We start from the raw sequence: 22,712 nt of genomic DNA, 5'->3' as shown, positions 1-22,712 counted from the left end.
ATAAAAGAAAATTCCAAATTTGAAGCAACTTTAAAAATCAAGATTGTGGGTTACGAGATTTAGGGTATAAGGGACCCAAGTTTATATGGTGGAATAACAAAGATGAGGAAGCACACATAAGATGCAAATTAGACAAAGTGATGGCTACAGAAGATTTAGTCTGCAAAATTTCGAGAATGGCCATTTTCACTCAATCTTTGGGAGCTTCAAATTATATAACTCTGAGGGTGGATTTATATTATCAAAAACAAGTTCATTGGGAACGCAGATTCTATTTTGAGTCAGTTTGGTTGAATGATGAAGCATGTGTGCAAAGGGTAATTGAAGAATAAGGAAACCTAGAAGCATCCTCCAGAGAATTTCTTGGTAAACTTCATGATGTTAAATTATTATTTAATTCTATTTAGTCTAATCCTTTGAAAGATATGCAGGATAGAATTAAAGAAAAGCAAAAAGAATTACAAGATGCTTATGTGGAAGAAGTTTCACTTTTGGCTAATCAACGAATTAAAGTCTTACAGAAAAAGGTGCAAAAGAGCAAAAGAAGAGGAGGCTATGTGGCAACAACAATCAAGGGTTGCTTGGTTAAAAAATAGCGATAAAAATTCAAAAAATTTTCACTAAAGAGCAGCAGAGAGAAGGAAGAAGAATACAATATGGGCTATAAAAAAAATCAATGGTGAATGGGTTGACTCGCATGCTGCCATTTCTTCTAAGATATATGAATTTTTTTCACATCTTTTCACTACTTCTAACCCATGAAGGATAGAAGAGGTATTGCCTTATCTCCAACTATGTATTACAATGAAAATGAATGAGGCCTTAGCTGCTGATATTACACTTGAAGAGGTCTGGTTGGCACTATTTCAGATGGCTCCATTAAAGGCCCTTGGCCCGTATGGATTCCCTGCCTTATTTTTTCAAAGATTCTAGGATGTTATGGGTCTCAGTATTCACCATTTTGCAAAGGAATTCTTGCTGGATGTTTAAGCTTTGAAAGTATCAACCACACATTAGTAGCTTTGATTCCAAAAGTTCCTCATCCGAAGTTGGTAAGTCAATTCAAACCAATAACCTTACAAAATGTCCTATATAAGATAGCTTCCAAGGTCTTAACTAATAGATTGAAGTCAATTATGCCTGTCATAATTTCTGAAATTAGAATGCGATTGTTCCCGGCAAACTGATTACAAATAATGTTATTATGGCTTGTGAGGTTGTTCACTTTTTGCATAATAAAAGGCAGGACAAATGGGAAATTTTGCCCTCAAACTATATATGAGTAAGGCATATGATTGGGTTGAATGGCCGTTTGTTCAAGGTATTTTGCATACGATGGTTCTTAATGTTAAATTTGTAGATATGGTTATGCAGTGCATTTCAACAGTTACTTATTCAAAGCTTGTTAATAGAGTCTCGGGAAATATGATTAGCTTACTAGAGGGTTGAGACAAGATGATCCTTTGTGCCTTTTTCTTTGTGCAATTATTTCTGAAGCTTTATCTTCTTTATTGTCAACATCGAAGGAAAGTAAAGGAATTTCTAGATTGCAAGTGAATAGGGGTAGTCCTAATATTACAAATCTTTTCTTTGCGAATGACAATATGATTTTTGGGGCATAAATTCAAGAACTGATGTATTTAAAAAACTTATTTTCAATTTACAAACATGCATCAGGCTAAAAGATCAATCTTAAAAAGTCTTCTATCCTTTTGAGTAAGAACACATGTGAATCGGATGTTGCTGCAACTTGTCAGATATTTCCCGAACACATAATTGGGAGTAAGAGGGATCAATGGGGTGGTTATTATCTTGGAATGCCACTCATTTGTGGAGGTTTGAAGAAACAGATATTTAATTATGTGAATGAGAAAATCTTAAAAAGAATTTCCAATTGGAAAAATAAAATACTCTCAATAGCTGGTAGAAAAGTCCTAATCAAGGTAGTGGCATAAGCAATACCAACTTACATATTGAGTTGTTTTAAATTACCGAATGGATTATGTAGGGATATTGATTCGACTATTGCTAAATTTTAGTGGGGAGGTAATGCTATAGGCTCAAAAATTCAGTGGAAGGCCTATCATTTTATGTGTCCTTCAACACATTCTAGAGGTATGGGCGTTTGAGACACTAGCAATTTTAATTTGGCTATGTTGTCAACGCAAGGTTGGAGGTTGCAAATGGAGAATCCTACGATTTCCTATAAGGTGTTAAAAGCCAGGTATTTCCCTAATGTAAATTTTTTAGAAGCTCTAGTGGGATCAATCCAAGCTATTTATGGAGGAGCATCAAAGAAAGTCGAAGTCTTATTAAAAGTGGCTCCTATTGGAGGGTTAGTACTGGACAGAATATTCTTGCTAGAAGGAGTAATTGGATACCATATGACACACCACAACCAGTTGTATCTTTTGCAAACATTGTGTCAAATTCGACAAAGGTTAATGAGTTTATAGTGCATAAGCAGATGGTTTGGGCTGAAGGAAAGATAAGAGCCTATTTTCCACCTTATGAATGCAACCTAATCCTGTCATTACCTTTGAGTTTACGAAGGCCAAAAGATTGTCTAGTTTGGTAGTATAGTACGATTAGTGAGTATATAGTTAAATTGGGATATAAAGTGTTAAGCCAAGATTCAATGGTAGCTGGAAATACAGCGAGTTCATCTGAGAGTATGACAACTGCATGGAAAAAGATTTTAAGCCTAAACATTCCTAGGAAAATCCTTTTATTTGTTTGGCACACTCTTCATGGATGTCTCCCAACACGAGATGTGCTGACAAGAAGGAAAATTACAGTTGATACTGGTTGTCCACTATGTGATGTAGACCTAGAAATAGATTTTCATATCCTGTGTGCTTGTTCTTTTGCCAAGGCTGCTTGGTTGGTTACCAAATGAGGTTTCTGAGACATCTCATATCATTTTTCCTCCATAAAAAAGTGGGTCAATATGATCTTACAATATTTAGATAAAAATAATATGGCGAAGGTTTGCTGTTGCTCAATTTTTTATTCATTTAAGTGTACGTATCGCAAGGATAATATAATAATGAGTAGAATGTTGATCCCACAGAAAATTGAATTAATTCTAACTGTTAACTACTAAAATTAACCCACTTTAATTTTACCTAAACAATTAAAATTAAAAAAAATTGAAACTAATAACTAAAACTAATGTATCAGTAAAATTACTTCTAGTGATTACCAGACTTAAGATTATGATAACCCTTAATACTTCATTTGAATATTGTCTCTCTCTTAACTCAGTTTAATGGATTAAATTGCTAACCTAAAGCTCTAACTTAGTTACAAGTCTTTGTCTAGTTTATTATAAAAGAGAGATAAATGATTCAGACTACATATTGAGTTCAATCATAATATTAGATTAATAAATTAGTTTCCCATCAAGTCGCATATTATCATCAAATAAAATTTTAACATTAAAAACAAAACCAATAGAATAGGAGAATAACATAAAGATAGAAAAAATCATGGATTGTATTCTTGATCTCTCTAAATCTCCTTAAATCCTTCAAATTCTTCTTAACTTTACTAATTTTGTGAGTTGACTGTTAATTTAATGTTTCGTTCTCTTTTTAAAAATCCTCTAAAAGGTTGTTTTTATAAAGCTTTAAAGTTTAGCTAAGTTGGGTGAAGAAAGATGTCAATTCCAATCAAAACTTCTTCATCAGACTATATGGGCCACAGCCTTACCCAATTAATTAACAAAACTTGTAATTACTATAGCACTGCTACAATATATCAACTTTAACAAGATTTTTGACCACATTTTGTACTGAACTAAGTGAAGTTGTAAACATGAAAATTGTAGCTTTTTCTCTTATCTTTCCAATGGTATAAGAATGGCTTCATTTGGAGCTCTGTAAGACAAGTTATGGCCGAAATGCCAAAATATGTATAATATAAATCTACACCTTGAAATTGCTCTCCTTTTTTCATTAAAATCCTTCTTTCATCAAACACCTACAAAAGCACAAATATATCAATAACAACTTATCTTAATCACATTAACACCAAATTAAGTATAAAATTAACTAAGATTAAATTGACTCATCTAAATTAACTAATTTAAAATAATTAAATAAAATTTACTAATTTTTATATATTAGTACAAGAACTAAGCTAAATTATTATTAAAATTAAGCTTAAAAAACTCTATATCATAAAATTATCATTTGTTATGTTATGTGGCCTTTATGAAAGGGTCGTAACTCAACTGTGTTCAAGAATGAGAGATTGAATCTGCGTCAAGTGGTTCAGATGGGGATAAATATATACACTCAATACAAGGTTGTAGTTGTGATAGAAAGATCGCCTCAACTAAATGTTGAATTGAGTTGTAATCGGTGGAAGTGTCCATCTATTACTAAACTAAATTGTGATGCTGCTCTTTTTTATTTTAATGGAACAAGTTGTGCTAGGGTGGGTTTCATAATTAGAGGGCCTGCCGGTGAGTTGCTAATTGTTGAAAGAAAGAGATTTAGGTCTATCAGAAACATGGCTATTACTGAACTAAGATCCTTGCTTTAGGCTTTAATGGTTTGCTCTCAAGAACTTGTAATTCATGAAATGGAGATGGATTGTTTACAAGTGGTTGCCTAGATTAAGGATAGAAAATTTATTGGTGAAGTGGGGCATGTTGTTGAAGCTTGTTGCATGCTTTTACACCAACTTAACTCATTTGAGATTTTGCATTGTAAAAAAGAGGCCAACGTGGTATCTCATGAGATTACTAAGTCATCAATGGCTGCTGAAATGGATCAAACCATCTGGAGACATAGTCCTTCGTTACTAGTAGGAGCTTAACAAGCTCTACAGAAGGACTATCTTACTTAGTTATGGAGGTAGGAATATAAGGGCATGGTAGTTGAATACTCTTTTTTCCTTTTCATGGTTTTTATCCCAATGAGTTCATAAGAAGTTTTTTAATAAGGCTCTTTTCCATGCAATAAAACAAATTAAAATATGGGGGCTTGAATTGTTCTATTTGTTGTAATACATATTGTAATGGCCAAGTATTATGAAATGGAACGAAATACCTTTATTCAAAAAATAAATCAAGATAAATTAAAATTCTAAACTCTTTATCTAAATCAATTGAATCTCAAAGATGATATGTACAAGATATATACTGAGTCGACAAAAATCATTTCATTGCTATCGGTCGAGATTTATGTCCAATGATCAAGGTTATGTAAATAGAATTTTGAATTAAGACTTTATTATTATTGAGAAGATTTTTTTTTAAAAAAAAAAATAGTTTTAAACTCAATTTTTTAAATATGAGATACGGGTATCCATTGCTAAATCAAATGCTCAATTGATTTTAACCAAGGATCTTTATACTCATCCAAAAGAAGAATAAGGTTCAACTCTTTATGCTTATGTCATTTTTAAAACAAGTTATAGTAATATTCACTATCTAGAAGAATTACATTACACATGGGTATATTGTTCTACCCAAGTATACATGCAACCTAGTCATGACCTACGTGGAGGAATCATTTTCAATTCCAAAATGTAAAAAGTGATAAAGGAAAGAAATAAAGGAAAAGGCAGTCAATCATCCAATTGAAAGTCCAAAGTAATTAGAAGAAAACAAAAAACAAGAGCAAGTGCGCCAACTTCAACATGCAAGATTCGCACTAATAAGTTCCCAAACTTTGACTAAAGAAGTGATAAACCCCAGGGCACTGCCCAATCGCCTTCATCTCAATTCCCACCGACTTTGGCTTTTGCCCAATGTGAAGGGAAACCTCCTTAGCTTGTGCCTTTGATTCCAATATTTCAATAAAGATTTAAAATCATTATATTATGTATATTTTGAGTTCATTCATTTATACTAATTTTATATTGAATTTTCTTTTGGTAACATGTTAATTTGTTGATTATTGATTGTTTTTTTTTATGTTTAATTAATTTTGGAAGAAAATTAAATAATTTTGGGTACTTTTAATTTTTCACACCATCAACTTTGCCATCTTAATCACATGTTTTATATTATTAAAAATATTTCATTATGAATATGTTATATATATATATCATTAAACTAAATATTAGAAGTACTATAATTTTATATTTTGATTATAATATGCAACTACTTATAAAAAAAATAGGATTAATCAATCATAATATAAATGTATTCTTGTTTATTATGAATGATAAATGTATTGTTTAGTTAGTTAGCTTTTATTATTTGTAAAATAGAAGCCCATAATTAAATGACTTTACTTTATTCAACCAACATGAACCTTTTTCACCTTTTGCTTTTTAAACACTTAAATCATTCATTTATCATTATATTAAAAGCATATATTTTGATCTAATTAATAGTAACAATTATCACATGTAACATATATTATACATTAAGGAATGATTAATTAAACACTGGAAGCATAAAATCAACCATGCAAAGCATTGGAAATACATGATCAGAAAAATAATGGAAGCAAACAAGAAAGTACAGTCTCAAATGTGGAAAATCAAAATTCAAAAGTGTAATCAAAGAATAAAAACAACAGTCAAAATTGTTGAGAACAAGTTTTTTTTTTTTTTTGAAATGGTCTTTATTTTTTGATGAATGAGGTAGGTTTTATTTTAAGAAACAAAATCAAAATAAAATATAAAAAGCAAAATGCCTAAGAAATTCAAGAATTATTTTAAAAATTTAAACAAATTTTATTATTTTATTATATTTTTATATTTTTTATATTTTTATTTTAAATTAAATAAATTTTTATAATTAATAATTAATAAATTGTTATGTGATATTACATGATATGTTAATAAAAATAATAGATAGATATTTCACATAGTAACGTGACATGATAATATAATCATATGACATATTTCATATCCATATTAACACCATGTGAATAAAAATAATAATAAATAATATTTTAATTAACATAATTTATTAATTTTAATAATAAAGATATACTTTAATCTAAAATAAAAAAAATAAATTATTTAAATATTTTTAGATAATTTAAAAACATTTGAAAGCATTAATATATATATATATATATATATATGTATATATATAAATGTATATAAAAGCAGAGGCATAAACGGTTCCATCTATAAAAGAAAAGTCTTTCCCATTCACTTTGGTCCAACCCCTGACCTTTGGCTTCTTCTCGTCTATTCTGCTTTTCTCTGTTCTCTCTTCGATTTCCCTTCGTTTTCTCTCGGTTTCTTTTCAACCCAGCGAAGCTCAGGTGATTTTCCTTATTTTCTTTGTTCTAACTAGATTTATTTATGCGAGAGTATTAGGTATCCAATGAAAACAAAAAGAAAACAAGAACAAGAACGAGAAGCCACCGATCGTCCTTCAAGAAAACAAAGCAAAAATTTTAAATCTTTTTTTATGTATAAATATTTTGAAAAGCCTTAAAATCGTAAAAAAGAAAGTTTTTAAATTCTTTATTTATTTATTTTGTAATAGAGGGCAAGAGAACCTGAGGCGTAGCTTTAATTCAATCGAGGGATTTGGAATTTGAAAAAATCCTTGAGGAATTTTCGAAGCGGATCTCTCTTTTGGAATTGGGAGCTCTTCGTTGAGGTAAAATTTCAATTCTTTCTTTTTTTAGGTTTTACGATATTGGTCTCTTAATTTCCTTGACAATTTTACCTGGGAATATGTTTTTTGACTTGTAATAATAAAAATTTGATTTTCTTTTTGAGAATATCACCACGTAATTGACTTTATGGTTTCTTTTTTTTTCTTCTTTTTGCTCTGAAAAACAATTAGAAAGCCTGATTTTATATTTGGATACCCAATAATGAAACAACCCTTCAAAGTAAATTATTTCTATTAAGTATGGTTTATATCATCGATTTTGTTCATATTTGTAAATATCTTAATCTTGTCTTCATTTAATAATTTATGATGAAATTCAAATTAAGGGGTTTAATTTTATTGGTGAAAAATCAAGGATTTAGGTCATCCAAATATATTTAGCTAGAAGAGTTTTGGTTCCAGTTAGAGGGCTCAACTTTTTCATAATCATGAGTCTAGGTGGCATTCTCAGAAGCAGACTAACAATTAATCCTCATTAGCAATTCGTTGAATATTATCATTGCTTGTCAGTGATTAGCTGGTCAAGTGGTGCAAGAAGTAGCTTTTTAGTAAGTTACAGTTCTCCTTTGGCTTATAACCAATGGCCTAGCTCAGAGAGAAAGAAAAGACAGAATCTTAAACCGCCTTGCAAAGAAAGGTTGGTTGCAAAGAAATTTGTCGAATATTTTGCATATTGAGGAGCAACTTCTGTTTCCAAATTTACTAGTTTTTCTTTTTCACTTTTTTTTGTTTATGAAAAAAAGATTTTATTTGCAAGTGTTTGTGACTGTACTCTTCTCATTTGGTGTTGTTAGGAATTGATGGATAGCAATAACTGGAGGCCTACTCCTCCCGGTGGAGAGCCCACAATGGACACAGGTGATTGGAGAACCCAGTTGCAGTCTGATTCACGACAAAGGATTGTCAACAAGATGTAAGTGAGTTTTATGGTATTATTATTTGTTAAATATACTTGTTGCACTTAACTTATTGTAGATTCTGTGGCATGTCTTCATAGTCTTAGTTATTGTTAATAACCAAACAATACCATCAATAAAACCTTATTTCCTATTCCAAGCGGTTTCTGTGTTTGGTAAATAAATGGCTTGAGAATCAGAGCTTGCTCTAACCCAGAGTTTAGGCACTTTGTATGGGCCACATATCTGTAAGCTGATGTGGCTAAGCTATTGGGTCCAACTCTATGTGGCATTCTTGGCACCATCATTTAATGAATTTTAGTGATTGAATAAAGATGCCTTTTGTTTTTAGATTTTGGGTTCCTTGTAAGCTTGGCACTTCTTTCCTCATTCAATGTGACCCAAGTGGTGGATGCACATCATTTGAATTTGTTTGGGATTCCTAGTAAAACTATCATAGACCTTGGGCCTCAACCCAAGAGACTATCCTTACAGGTGAGCTAACCATCCTTCTATATGTGTCCAAGATGTTCCTAGTACACATCTGTTGTGTGTCTCAGCACACTTGCGCCACATGACAGTTCTCTAGGCCAATCCCTGATGTCCTTGTCAAGGGATCCACACTCATACGGTCCTCTGTCGTAGTACCCTTAAGTCCATGTGATATTACTCCCTGGGTGACTTTGATACCAGTTGCCAGAGGACTTGGTTTAAACTCAGAAGACTAGTTTGTTAGTTGAAGTGACCATCCCTCTTATATATGCCTAAGATATCCTTAGTACACATCCAGTATGGAAATTAGCACACACCTGTGTCACATGACATAATCACATAATTTAGGTGGTTTGCGTTATGTCTTTCTTTCTCAGTTAGTTTGCACTCTGTTGTAGGAAAGGTCTCTCTGGCTCAGGTGTTTGCAGTATGTGGACTGTCTTAGAAGTATTGACTTTTATTGATGCACTTTTTGAGTTTTTAGGTTGTTAGTTGAGATTATCAAAAGTAACAGGAGTTGGCCTTAAGCTGCCAATAGCACAGTTGAAATGGATCTTATTGTACATGACATATTTAAAACAGTTTGTTAGGGAACTTGAGCACAAACAATGCGGGCTGCCCCTTTTCATCTCTGACCTTAGCTTGGATTGCCTGTCTAAGCCTCATAGCAATACAAGAACCAGGTCTGGTTGTTTGATGTTGTGCTTGCTTAGCATATGAAATTGAATGCTAGGTTTGGACTTTATAATAGGATTTACTTTAGTGAGGTCCTTAGATGCATGCTTCAAACAATGTTATATTGCAATAAATGTGGCTGAGTGTGGACGTGTTTAGGATCTAGCTGACAGGGTTTTGGGTTGAAGAAACAATCTTAGTTGGATTCTTGTGTAGTGTCCTAGCTTTATTTGCTTTATTTTCTTCATAATTGGAGCCTAAAGGACTTAAATTGGATGAGTGATTTTTATACTTGCTCAAGCTTGTGCACAGTGCCTTGGTGCAATAGGTCCTAAGTGGCTTTGACTTTTAAATTACTATCATGAGATGTAATTCCAATCTTCCACAAACGAAAAAAAAAAAATTGAGTGCCTTTAATAATCAGAAGTTGAAATGGCTTATGTCCTCCTGTTTTCTGCTAGAAATCCCTCAATCTTCTACCCAAAATTAATGTTATGACTAAAGAGGCCAACAAGTAATAAATCAGACTGTTATACCCTGTCGCGTTTTTTTATGATGTGTCCTGAGCAACAGAAATGTGGCTAATGTCCATTGATGTCTATAGCGTGTTTGTACATGCTATGGTTTGGAAGAGAACTGCAACTATGATAGTGTGATAATGTTTTTGTAGATCCTGCCCACACAAAACAACCAACAGAAAAGACAACTCAAATGCAATGTCTCCCATGTTTGGAAGTTGAAACACTAATGGCTTCTACAGTTTTGTTTCCCTCTTTATGTGTTTTAAGGGTTTGCGTGTCGGGGAAGTGGATAACGAAAAGGAAATGTCAATAATTGTTACCCTTTATTTTGATTTTTTTGGGGGTGAGGGCAGGGGGGTACTGTATATGAATTGGTGGGTCTCTTTGTTATTACTCTCTCTGAATTATGCCCTATCATCAAATAACTTATTGCTGTAACTTAGACTAGTGGCCTTGCCTTCCACAATGCTCTCTGAACAATGGAAATATCGGTATGTGGTCTATTTGAATGTAGCTGATATATGAAGGCCATGATGGTCACTTTGTTTATATTGGGAGAACTTTTATTAAATTCCAATGTGGTGGCTTCGGGGTGTTGAAATGTAGACAGTCCTGAACAAGTTAAAGGGAAAATTTGTTGGTGTTCAGTTTTTATCTTGGTTAAATTTCATTTGATGTTATGTAAATATGTTACTAACCTCATAACTTGCATTCTTAGCATTGACTTATTTACCAATTGAAGATCTTACATGCTATTTTTAAAATTTTTATATTTGTGTGTCACTAACTTGTGAAATGCCTGGCATATGTAGAATGGATACATTGAAGAAGCACCTTCCATTTTCTGGCCAAGAAGGTTTAAATGAACTCAGGAAAATTGCTGTAAGGTTTGAGGAAAAGATTTTTACGGCAGCAAGCAGCCAGGTAATCACGCAATGCTGCATTCCGTAACGTGATTTGGGTGCATGGTGTTTGCATCAGTATTTGTGCATTTCATGACTTTGTGCACGTGGCTTCTTGTTACCAATATTTAGTCTGTTTGCATTGTGTGTGTTTCCTTTTTTTCCTTCTCATATGCATAGACATGCATAGACCAAGGCTCCTTACCTTGTCAATTACATCGGAAATCCATGAGAAAGATTTCCAGGGAGGAAAGAGAGAAGGGAGAGATGGAAAAAGGAAAATGCTTAATGCTAACTCAATATGAAGCATGGGCCATATAACATTTTTGATAATCTTGTCTTGTATTGGAATAATAAAGTACAACTTATTTATTCTAATGGTGTTATGGATTGTATATTCAGCCTGATTATCTAAGGAGAATATCCTTGAAGATGCTTTCAATGGAGAACAAGTCTCAGAATACTATACCAAACACTAGGAATAACGGCAAACCTCCTGATCCAGGTAATAGCAGGAAATGGCATTTTGCTTCGATGTATTGTAGGAGCAGGATAGTTTCCATTTAGATGTCCTTTCTGTTCTTTTACATGCAGAGTTGTTTAACTTACAACATGTTCAGTGGCTAGTCTAATGAAAATTCCCTGAACTTTATCCCTTTTATCCCCTTATTCAAGTGTAGCAGTAATAATACTTTAACCAGGTGGGTTAAGTTTTGTTTTGGTGGGGTGGAGGTTTTTTAATTTGATAGATGCGATGAGCACCCAAAGAGAGCCACATTTGCTGTTTCCATAATTGAAGTCTTTTGGCATTGTATACACCTCTGCATGTGCTAGGAATAATTGTATCATTTTTTTCTTCCTCAGGGTATGGTTCAGTTGCCTCACATGTTTTAAGTCTAGTTCTCTCTTTTTAAATGAATTAGTTACTGTTTTGGTATTTTTGTTGTTTATCTTGCTCTAAATGTTCTTCAATTTAGTTCTTGTGGGTTTGTTACTTCCCTTTCTGAATATAAGAATCTTGGGTAGGTTCTCAGGCCATGCAGAACCAAGTTCACGGTCAAGGGCAATCAATTCCTATCCCACTACAAAGTAATCAGTCACAAGCACGTCAACAACTGTTGCCCCAAAATGTTCCAAATAACATGGCATCTGCTGGAGTTCAAAGTTCTGCTGGTTTACAATCTGGAATGCTTCCTGTCTCTGGTCTAACCCAGAATCCTATACCTAATGTTGTTGGCCAGAATTCCAACATGCAGAACATGTCTGGAATTACGCAGAATTCACTGGGGCAAGGGATGCCTTCCAATATTTTTGCCAATCAGCAGAGGCAAATGCAAGGAAGGCAACAGGTGCATCCGCAACAGCAACAGCAACAGCAGCAGCAGCAGCAGCTATACCATCAGCAGTTACAACATCAACTTATGAAGCAAAAGTTTCAACAGGGAAATATCCAAACATCGCTTACTCAGTTGCAATCTTCTCAGCAATCTGGTATGCAAACATCATCTGTTATGCAGCCGTCTGCAATGCAATCAACTCCTCTTCCTGGTCTTCAACAGAATCAGCAATCTTCTCTGCAACAGTCAACCCAGTCCATGCTTCAGCAGCATCAACAGTCAGTCCTTAGACAGCAGCAACAGCCACAACAGCCTGCCAGTGCTGGTATTCATCAACAACAAACACCAATGACACAGCAGTCAATGATGCCTCAGCAGCACCAGCAGCCTCCACAGCACCACCAGCAGCAGCAGCAGCAGCAGCCACACGTAATGGGACAACAGACAAATGCTGCAAATATACAGCAGAATCAGTTAAGTGGACAACAAAACAACATTGGGGACATGCAGCAGCAGAGATTGCTAGGCCAGCCTAATAATCTTTCAAACCTGCAGCAACAGCAACAGCAGCAGCAGTTAATGGCTCCGCAAAACAATCTCTCAAATATACATCAGCAACAGTTGGGTCCTCAGAGTAATATTTCAGGATTACAGCAACAGCAGCAGTTGATTGGAACCCAGTCGGGTAACTCAAGCATGCAAACTAATCAGCAAACTTTACACATGCTATCCCAGCCTAAGTTTCCACTCCAACAAACGCAGCAGAGTGCACCTAGTTTGTTACCAACTCAAGGACAGACATCCCAGCAGCCGCCGCAGCAGCAGCAGCAGCAATTGATGTCACAATTGCAATCTCAGTCTACTCAGTTGCAGCAACAGTTGGGTTTGCAACAGCAGCCCAATCAATTACCAAGAGATATGCAGCAGAGGCTTCAAGCATCAGGTCAAGCATCAAGTCCCTTGCTTCAATCACAAAATCTGATAGATCAGCAAAAGCAGTTGTATCAATCGCAGAGAGCTGTTCCAGAGACATCATCAAGTATGTTTTTGGATCTATGCAGTTACCTACCCTTGTTCTTTGCTTTGTTGCTTTCTGATCTTGTGTCATTTAGCTAATATGTGCAATTTTTTCCTCTAATACTAGCACACGTCATCCTTGAAACATCTAAAATTTTTTATTAGCTTATACGCCCGCTAACATTTTCTTAGTTGATGCTATTGTTTTGTGTTGCATTTTCACTACTTCCAAAAGTAGCTTCCTTTCCAACTTGGGGAGATTGAAGAGAACATTTTCTTGAATTTATGCTATGCTATCCTGTCAAAAACAATTCTCAGACCTCACATCTTGGTTAGATTTATAATTTAGTCTTTAGCTAACAAATCAGTGCCTCCAAAATTGCTGCACCCTTTGCTTGCATCAGTTGATCATAGGAACTGCCTGGCTGTTTGGCTCCCAAACATGATGCCTAATGCCCCAGGGTTTCATATGCCCCCTGTATTCCTTGAGTCTAGATTGTGCCGGAGATTGTTTTAATGCTTTAGTTTGAATTACCTTTATTGTTATCATATTTATCTTTCAATGAATAACTGGTCCATAGCTGCAAAGAGTTAACTTTTTCTAAGTCTTCCTTCTCATGTTTACTTTATTTATCAATCATTTGCTCCTATTCCAACTGAAGTTCTTAGTTGTAGATGGAAAATGTTTAATTAGCTCTTAATTTGAGAAATCATATAAGCTGCCTTGAAAAATTAAAAATACGTTTGAACTCTAATTATTCTTTATTCATCACAGTGGAAAGCCAAAATGACAAATTTCTTACTTTTATAGAGTAGACATGCATCGTGGAATATGCCAAAAGGAAGAGACATTCAAATTGGGTCTTGCAGGGAGTATACTTTTTAACAAGTAACCTCAAACTTGGACATGCATGGTTAGCTGCAGAAACTAGGGATAAAATCTTTTCATAAGTTCATGTTGAAAATGTTTACGCATGGTTTCTTCAAATTCATTTCAGTTGTACCCATGGTTGGTCCGATGGAATTTTATGACATAGGTCACTGGTTGCATTCCGGTCACTGGTTGCATTCCAGTCCCTGTTTGATCTTCCCATCTAGCTATGTTTGGTCCTCTCTTCTGTCTATGTATATTGGATTTTACTTTAATTTGCTATGAAAGTTGGTTGTTTTCTGTTCAAGATATATAGTTCCTCCATAAATGATCTATTTTAATGTTCTGTTACGTATATGCAACAGAATCATGTATCTTTATGTGTATGGAACAATTTTATTTCATTTGAATTATGTTGTCCTTACTTACTCTTTTTCCTCCAGAAATTTCCATTTTTCTTATGTGTTCATTGTTTTATATATCTTTTTCAGCGTCTTTAGATTCCACAGCTCAAACAGGACATGCAAATGGTGGTGATTGGCAGGAAGAGGTCTATCAGAAGGTAAAATCTATCTTCACATATTCTCCTGTAGATAATATTACACTAACGACTTGGTTTCAAGAAGTTTTTGAGGTGTAGGAAAGTGGTTTTGAGACGATTATTAGAGTATGTTGGGATGCTTCTCTCTCCTGAAGTATAAAAGAAAAGAATTAGGAACTTAAAACCAAATTTGATGAGAGAAATTCTAACATTTTTGAATGTCTTATTAGTTTGTTAATAAGAATTTGAATTCTTTTGTCTTGTTCTTAGAAGAAAGAAAATAAAGCTTATATAAATCCTTCAGCGGTCAATTAAAGATCCATTATATTGGTGAGCAAGAAACTGTCAAATAGACCAATGATATCTTGCATGATTTAACTACATTAATCATCATTTATTGATGCATTTGTTTCTTCACTTATTAACTAAAATCAGTCTCAGCTTGTCAGCAAATGAAAAGATTTTTTTACTTTTCTCATTAATTATTAGACTTGGACAAATTGAGTGATTCAATTGTTGGTTAACCATTCTGTTTCCTGATTTAATGTTGCAGATCAAAACCATGAAAGAGACATACTTGCCTGAATTAAATGAGATGTATCAGAAAATCGCTGCCAAATTGCAGCAGGTAGGTTATCCTTTTACATAATCTTCTATATTCATTCCCTAACCTCCAAAGAGTGGTGGGACCGATCTGCACTGTACTCTGCTGCCTTGTATGTCTAAATAGAATTTAGAGAATAGCAATGTTGTTAAAGGCATTAGGACACTTACCTCACATGAGGCGCTAGGACCCTTTCCTGAGACGCAAGGTGCAAAAAAGTGCTTACCTGAGTGAAGTAAGGCGCTAATTTCTGGAAGATAATTTTATATACGGAACAAAAAAAATTCTGTGTTTTGTCTTAAAAGCTTAAAATATATGTTTTGTTAATAAACGTTGAAGAGATTACTCCGATACATTGCCTAATATGTTCCAAAGACCAAGAATTATCATAACCAATGTTATCAAACAAAGTTCCAAGTTTCTTCACCTCCATAACAAAAAATTGTGCTACAATTATAATATTTAATTTTTTTCCTGGAAATAGAGCTAAAACTGGCCTTTTTTGACTATTTATAGAGTAGTTGACAAAACAAATTAGAGCCTAAAGAAACGAAAGGACACTTAGGCTCACTTTTCCTGCGCCTTTTGCCTTGAAAGAGATGCACCTAGGCGCAAAATCCATGGGCCTGATTAAAGGCCCTTGCCTTAAGGGTGTAAGGCGCTTTGCTTGATTTGTGCTGTGCCTTAGTGCCTTAGCGCCTAGGCATGCATGATGACAACACTGGAGAATTGGAATTCCTACTACACATTAGAAAGCTTTTTTTGATGACATGCTGGTTTTGGGTTGCTACTTGAATCTCCTTCCTGTAGGCACTGTTTAGTGGTTCCATTTACGCTTACGTGGTGTAATTGTGGTTTGTAAGTTTAGTTGTCTGTTAATACAATTTTATGTGTACTATTTTCCAGCATGATTCTCTTCCACAGCAGCCTAAGTCAGACCAGCTTGAGAAGTTGAAATTATTCAAGAACATGTTGGAGCGCATTATAACTTTCTTATCAGTTTCCAAAGCAAATATCTTACCCACTTTCAAGGATAAGTTGACCTCGTATGAGAAGCAGATAATAAATTTCATAAACACCAATAGGCCAAGGAAGCCTGCCTCAACGCTGCAGCAAGGACAGCTTCCTCCACCTCATATGCATTCCTTGCAGCAGCCACAACCTCAAATTAATCAGACACAGACTCATGATAATCAAATGAACCCTCAGTTGCAGTCAATAAATATACAAGGTTCTGTGCCAACAATGCAGACAAACAATATGACAAGTTTGCAGCACAATTCTTTGTCTTCTTTACCTGTGGTTTCAACAGCCCAGCAGACCATGTTAAATTCACTGCAGCCAGGTTCCAATTTGGATTCTGGACAAGGAAACACCATAGGCTCAATGCAGCAGGTTGCTCCAGGACCTATACAACAAAATCCTGTGAGTACCTCCCAGCAAGCAAATATCAGCAGTTTGTCATCACAAAGTGGTATAAGTGTTCTGCAGCAAAACATGAATCCTCTTCAGTCAAATTCCAACATGCTTCAGCACCAGCATCTAAACAAGCAGGAACAACAAATGCTGCAGTCACAACAGCTCAAACAGCAGTATCAACAGCGCCAGATGCAGCAGCAGCAGTATATCCAGAAGCAGCAGCTGCTGCAACAGCAACAGCAACAACAACAGCAACAACAACAACAGCAGCAGCAGCAGTTGCACCAACAAGCAAAGCAACAGCTGCCCACACAGTTGCAGACACACCAGATGCCACAGCTGCATCAGATGAATGATGTAAATGATATGAAAATGAGACAGGGGATGGGTGTTAAGCCGGGGGTCTTTCAACAACATCTCCCAGCTGGCCAGCGCCAACCTTATGCCCATCAGCAGTTGAAACCAGGTTCTCAATTTCCTATTTCTTCACCCCAGCTCATTCAGGCTGCATCTCCCCAGATGCCTCAGCATTCTTCCCCTCAGGTTGATCAGCAAAGCCTGCTAACATTGATCTCAAAAACTGGAACCCCTTTGCAATCTGCGAACTCACCTTTTGTTGTTCCTTCACCTTCAACTCCGTTGGCCCCATCACCTATGCTTGGGGAATCTGAGAAACCTGTTCCAGGCACTTCTTCTCTCTCAAATGTGGCAAATGTTGGACATCAACAAGGAACTGGTGTTCAACCAGGCTCCCAATCCCTCGCAATTGGCACTCCTGGGATATCAGCCTCACCTCTCCTTGCAGAGTTCACTGGAGCAGATGGCACTCATGCTAATAATTTGACAACTGTTTCTAGCAGGTCAAATGTTACAGAGCAGCCTCTTGAACGTTTAATGAAGGCGGTTAGTGAAGCTCAATTCTTGACACTTTACTCCCTATCTTTTGTGGTTACTTCTGTTCCCTTTTGTGAGAAAGCTTTAGAAGTTCTTTCTTCTTTTCTTTTAAAAGGATATTGGATTTATCTGATTTTAATGAGTTACAATTTCAGGTGGAATCCATGTCACCTACAGCATTGGGTGCATCTGTAAGTGACATTGGCTCAGTTGTCAGCATGACTGACAGGATAGCAGGGTCAGCACCAGGTAATGGATCTAGAGCTGCTGTTGGTGAGGATCTGGTTGCCATGACAAAGTGTCGTCTGCAAGCAAGAAATTTCATCACCCAAGATGGAATGAATGGGACAAAGAGAATGAGGCGTTACACTAGTGCCATGCCCCTAAATGTTGTATCATCTGCAGGGAGCTTAAATGATAGTTTCAAGCAATTAACTGGTTCAGAGACATCTGACTTGGAGTCAACTGCAACATCTAGTGTCAAGAGGCCTAGAATTGAGGTATCCTTCTTTGCTCATGGTACATTTTTTTAAATTGTCAGCTATGTTTTCATAAGCCTCTTCCAGCACATGTATATGGCTCAGCTATTATGTATTGTCTCTATGCCAAATTGAATGTTCATCGTCCATCTTCAGAATGTTTCAAACTTATGTTCTACTTTCCTCTTAGAACAGCTAAACTTTTTATTTTGTTTATATTGTCACATTGATTTTGTGTTTTTGTTTTTTCTTGGTTTTTTTTTTTTAATTACCTTCGGCATTAGAATCCATTAAACATCAATATGACTGCAATCTTAAATTTAATTTCAGAAAACTTAAAGATTTTAATGTATTTGTGAATATGAACTCAAGATTTAACATGAGTCATAGTTGTATTTAGTTAGTTACATTTAAGCATGTGATGAACATTTAAATAAAATGCAACATAAATATTGGTGAAGTAAACTTTGTGGATCTTTTCAACATAGGCATCATTGTTCATCTGGTGTTCTGAATCACGTGGTTCTTAGGCTTTTTTTGTCCCTTCTGATTCATCCATTTTGTTTCAATAACAGTGCCAAATTTGCTGCTAGTAGTAATCAGTCGCTGCTAGTATTACATCATGATTACAGGCTAGGTTTTCCATTAAAAGCATCCTTCCTTTCTCGGAATGCTTATAATCCTGATAAGCATAAAGCATAGTAAATAAGCTTCAGAATCTAGTCAGGAAGCCTGTAATGAAAATATTAGTTCTGGGTTCTATTAAATCATGTGTAATATATGAAAACTAAATTCCCAGTTCCAGTTTGACCTTATAGCTCTATCTGATGTCTGATTGGAAATTCAATCACTTTCAATAATCTGGTTATTATTCAAAGTACATTAAATTTCGACCATATAGACATCATATTTTTCTGACTGCCATTTTACTTTCTGATGCTCTGTCGCCTTGTGTCAAAGAGATCCCTGGCATTTTGTTTTTCACATGTCGATTTCTGCTTAGCAATAAATATAAGCCATCTGATGCTGACATGAGAAAACTTATTTATAATTTTGTATTATCTAAGATAGCACTGTGCAGTTTGCTGTATGTAATTAGATGTACAAAATTTGATGGGATCTTTTGCAGGCTAATCATGCCCTTTTGGAAGAAATAAGGGAAATAAACCTACGGCTTATAGACACAGTGGTCGATATCAGTGATGAAGATGTTGACCCAAGTGCAGCATCAGCAACTGCTGAAGGGGGTGAAGGAACCATTGTCAGGTGCTCTTTCAGTGCTGTGGCTCTCAGTTCAAACTTGAAATCACAGTATATGTCGGCCCAAATGGTAAGCTTTCAGATTGTGGAAAGACAATGATGTATTAACCTGAAGGTTTATGCTTTTCTCTTCATTATCTATATGCTTTGTTGCTGTGCAGTCACCAATTCAGCCCCTGCGTTTACTAGTTCCAACAAATTATCCAAATTGTTCCCCAATACTATTGGACAAGTTTCCTGTTGAAGTCAGGTGAGGAAACATTGTATACGAATTCAAGGCACCCTTTTCTTAAATTGGCTGGTATTCTGTTTAGAAACTGTTTGATTTCTTTTTTAGCAAATTATTATGAATCATGGTTTGATTCACTTTTCTCCTGTATTTTATTTAAATACAATTTCCAAAAGTAATAGTTTAAAGCAATAATCTTTTATGTTTAAATGAAAGGTTACTGGCTGGAAAGAATCTAGTTGAAGATTATGTAGGACTTTGTTTTGTTTCTTTATTATATCTTATGGGTTTAATTGTAACTTTTATATATATTTAGGATATTTATATTAATTAGTATTTTACTTGTTTTCCAATTATAGGGCTTAAGGCTTATACCTGATATTTTGCATTTCTACTCGGGTTTTAAGTTTTAAAAATTATATTTGACATTTTGCATTTCTACTAGGGTTTACGATTTAGTTATTAATACCTATCTTATTTTAGTTTTGAGTAGGCTTCAATTTGTGAATTATTGAGATATTGGTATCTTGATTATTTTGGAGATCAGTATTTTAGATAACTTTGAGTATTTTATTATTGTTATTTGAGAATTTTTATTATGATTTCATAGTATTTTCTTACCTTCCTCCATCAGATACTGTGGGAAAAGGTTCATTTTCTTCTTCATGTTACTTAAATCTGTTCATTGATTAAATTGCTGAGTGAGTCAAGATGACTGGTTAATTGATGCAGCAACTTCAACTTCTATGGTAATTGTTAATTGTATATCACCTCAAATATATTTTAGGTTTTTCAATGTTCTAGGAGAAAAATTTGTTAGCAGTTATTTGCATTGGCTTAGGGTCATGTTCCTGGTCAAGAGCAAGTTGGTTCGAATCTAAATGTCTAATATTTTACCTTTTTTGCATGGAAAATAAATTTTAATCTCATATTATGGTTCACAGTAAGGAGTACGAAGACCTTTCAGTTAAAGCAAAGTCGAGGTTTAGTATATCGCTGCGAACCCTTTCACAGCCTATGTCACTTGGTGAGATAGCAAGGACTTGGGATGTTTGTGCACGAGCCGTAATTTCTGAGCATGCGCAACAGAGTGGTGGAGGCAGCTTTAGCTCAAAATATGGGACTTGGGAGAACTGCTTGAGTGCTGCATAGCAATCTTTGCTGACTCGATCAAAAGCATAAACTGGAGTTTTTCTGATGATTGATGACAAGAATTTGCCAATCTGCTATCAAAAGGACTGAATAAGCAGTTTTTGGATGTGTATATTGGCAATCGAAATTCATTCAAGGAAGCAGCCTCGGGTGATGGTTGTCAACTTGAGAACTCCCGAGGTTGGTTCATAATTTCTGTCATAAGGTAATTATTGTTGTTTGTATGGGTCAACACATGCGGCATCAATTAGGTTTACCATCCAATTCTGTTTATAACCCTGCTGCATTATGTTATGTAAGTTTGTAACAGATTATATGGCTTCCCTGCTTCCCCAAATCAGTCTGTAAGTTCTTTGAATGGGTTGTAAAACGGGAGTCCTGTGTACAAATTTTTCAGTTTTGTGATAAATGCAAAACTCTAATTATGATAATTATCAATTCAAGATTTGTTTTCATTGGCTAATAAATTAGTAATGCATAATCCTTCTCAACTGATTGATTTTGCACATTTTTACTCTGTGAGTAAGGTGGCAGTTGACCTTAAGTTTTCTGATGGCATCATGTTATTATGTACAGCAATGATTGATAGTATTAGAGAATTAAAACCAGAAGTTAAGAAGGTGCAGCAAATTGTGAGTTAGTGTTGGAACATTAGAATTAGCAGAAAGTTAAAGGTGTGGTTAATTTTGACAATGGAGTTGGTAATTCCACCACAAATGATGTTAAATTGGATTATGCATTTAATGTTAAATTGGTAGCAAAAAGTGCATATAATGTTAAATTGCAAGCTTTGTGATGGATTAGATTTCACTGCAAGTTATTAAGAAGTTGGATGGTCTAATATTTGATTGAATAACAAGTGTATCTCCTGTTTAACAAATTAACTATATCTTTAACAAGGTTAGGTGATATTGTTTGGAAGCTAATTTGGCATCTACAAATCTCCCATAAAAGTAGAAATTTCTTTATGCCCTTCTGCCACAAAAGGAGAGTGGTCTATTGAACATGTAGTTTTGCAATGTGAATGCATTCGAGGTATATGCTTTGGCACAGGATTAAGCTAACAAACCAACTTCTAGGGAGATTACAGTACTGGATAAGTGGCTTAAGAGGGTGCTTACCGTTAAGGATCTATCTGATGAAGTGAGTAGCATACTTTCTGTGTCTGCAGCCTTTACATCTGGGAGGTTAGATGTGAGGCAAGAATTGCTAAAAAGCCAACCTAGTGTGAGAATGACAGTAACACATATTCAAATGGTTGTGGCAGAATACTTAACTGTGACAAGGAACTAAGCTCCAAGAAGAAGAAGCTTTTGCTGGAAACAGATTAGTTATGTTTGTAGGGATAAAATTGGCTCTTGGAAACAGATTCCAAAGTTTTATACAAGAGGTTGCAAACAGGCTTGGTGTGTTCAGACTGGAGAATTAAAGCCTAAGCTGACAGATAAAAACAAGTCTGGAAAAGACTGCACATTGGGTTAGTTGTCCAATCAAAGAGGGAAGTGAGGCCAATGCACCTCCATCTTCCTTGATGTTTGTTCTCGATGTATAGACATGGCCTCCCTTCACCATGATTTCATTCCTTATGCTTAGGATGCAAAGAATGGCTCAGTCCTTTTCTCTGTACTCTAAGAAGATACTGTAAGATGTACACACTTGTGTATTATCATCCTTTACATACCATAAACAATTAACCACATTCAAGCATCCATCCATCACAATAATACATTTATTTTTATAAACAAATCTTTTCTTCCATCAATCCAAACATATATGTGTATATATGCATATAGTATTACTCTTTCCATTCATAAGCATAT

At 34.9% G+C, this 22,712-nt stretch overlaps 1 protein-coding gene across 2 annotated transcripts; it reads left to right on the top strand.

Annotated features, from left to right (window-relative positions):
* The first annotated feature begins 7,093 nt into the window (after nucleotides 1–7,093).
* Nucleotides 7,094–21,359, top strand: NRB4 (mediator of RNA polymerase II transcription subunit 15a-like protein). Of its 2 annotated transcripts, XM_021442833.2 has the most exons (14): nucleotides 7,094–7,241; nucleotides 7,469–7,585; nucleotides 8,114–8,240; nucleotides 8,398–8,516; nucleotides 11,000–11,111; nucleotides 11,492–11,594; nucleotides 12,116–13,465; nucleotides 14,806–14,876; nucleotides 15,409–15,483; nucleotides 16,366–17,781; nucleotides 17,928–18,272; nucleotides 19,381–19,581; nucleotides 19,673–19,761; nucleotides 20,685–21,359. In XM_021442833.2, the coding sequence occupies exons 4-14, from the start codon at nucleotides 8,404–8,406 to the stop codon at nucleotides 20,890–20,892; spliced, it is 4,083 nt and encodes a 1,360-aa protein (XP_021298508.1). In that variant the 5' UTR covers nucleotides 7,094–7,241; nucleotides 7,469–7,585; nucleotides 8,114–8,240; nucleotides 8,398–8,403; the 3' UTR covers nucleotides 20,893–21,359. The 2 variants fall into 2 exon arrangements, with proteins under 2 accessions (XP_021298508.1, XP_021298507.1); XM_021442832.2 differs by lacking the exon at nucleotides 8,114–8,240.
* Nucleotides 21,360–22,712: the final 1,353 nt, after the last annotated feature.

The sequence above is a fragment of the Theobroma umbraticum genome, unplaced genomic scaffold (genome assembly GCF_002168275.2).
Source record: "Theobroma umbraticum cultivar Fairchild unplaced genomic scaffold, ASM216827v3 scaffold_228.0, whole genome shotgun sequence".
Classification (NCBI taxonomy): domain Eukaryota; kingdom Viridiplantae; phylum Streptophyta; class Magnoliopsida; order Malvales; family Malvaceae; genus Theobroma; species Theobroma umbraticum.
Note: the sequence above shows the minus strand (reverse complement) of the source record. Positions and strands in the feature narration are given on the sequence as shown.

Bases quoted from the DNA above. Each gene is read 5' to 3' on its own strand.
- NRB4 (XM_021442832.2), top strand. From the start codon at position 8,404: ATGGATAGCAATAACTGGAGGCCTACTCCTCCCGGTGGAGAGCCCACA. The intron at 13,466-14,805 runs GTATGTTTTTGG...TATCTTTTTCAG, and splicing joins TGTTCCAGAGACATCATCAA to CGTCTTTAGATTCCACAGCT. The intron at 19,762-20,684 runs GTGAGGAAACAT...TATGGTTCACAG, and splicing joins AAGTTTCCTGTTGAAGTCAG to TAAGGAGTACGAAGACCTTT.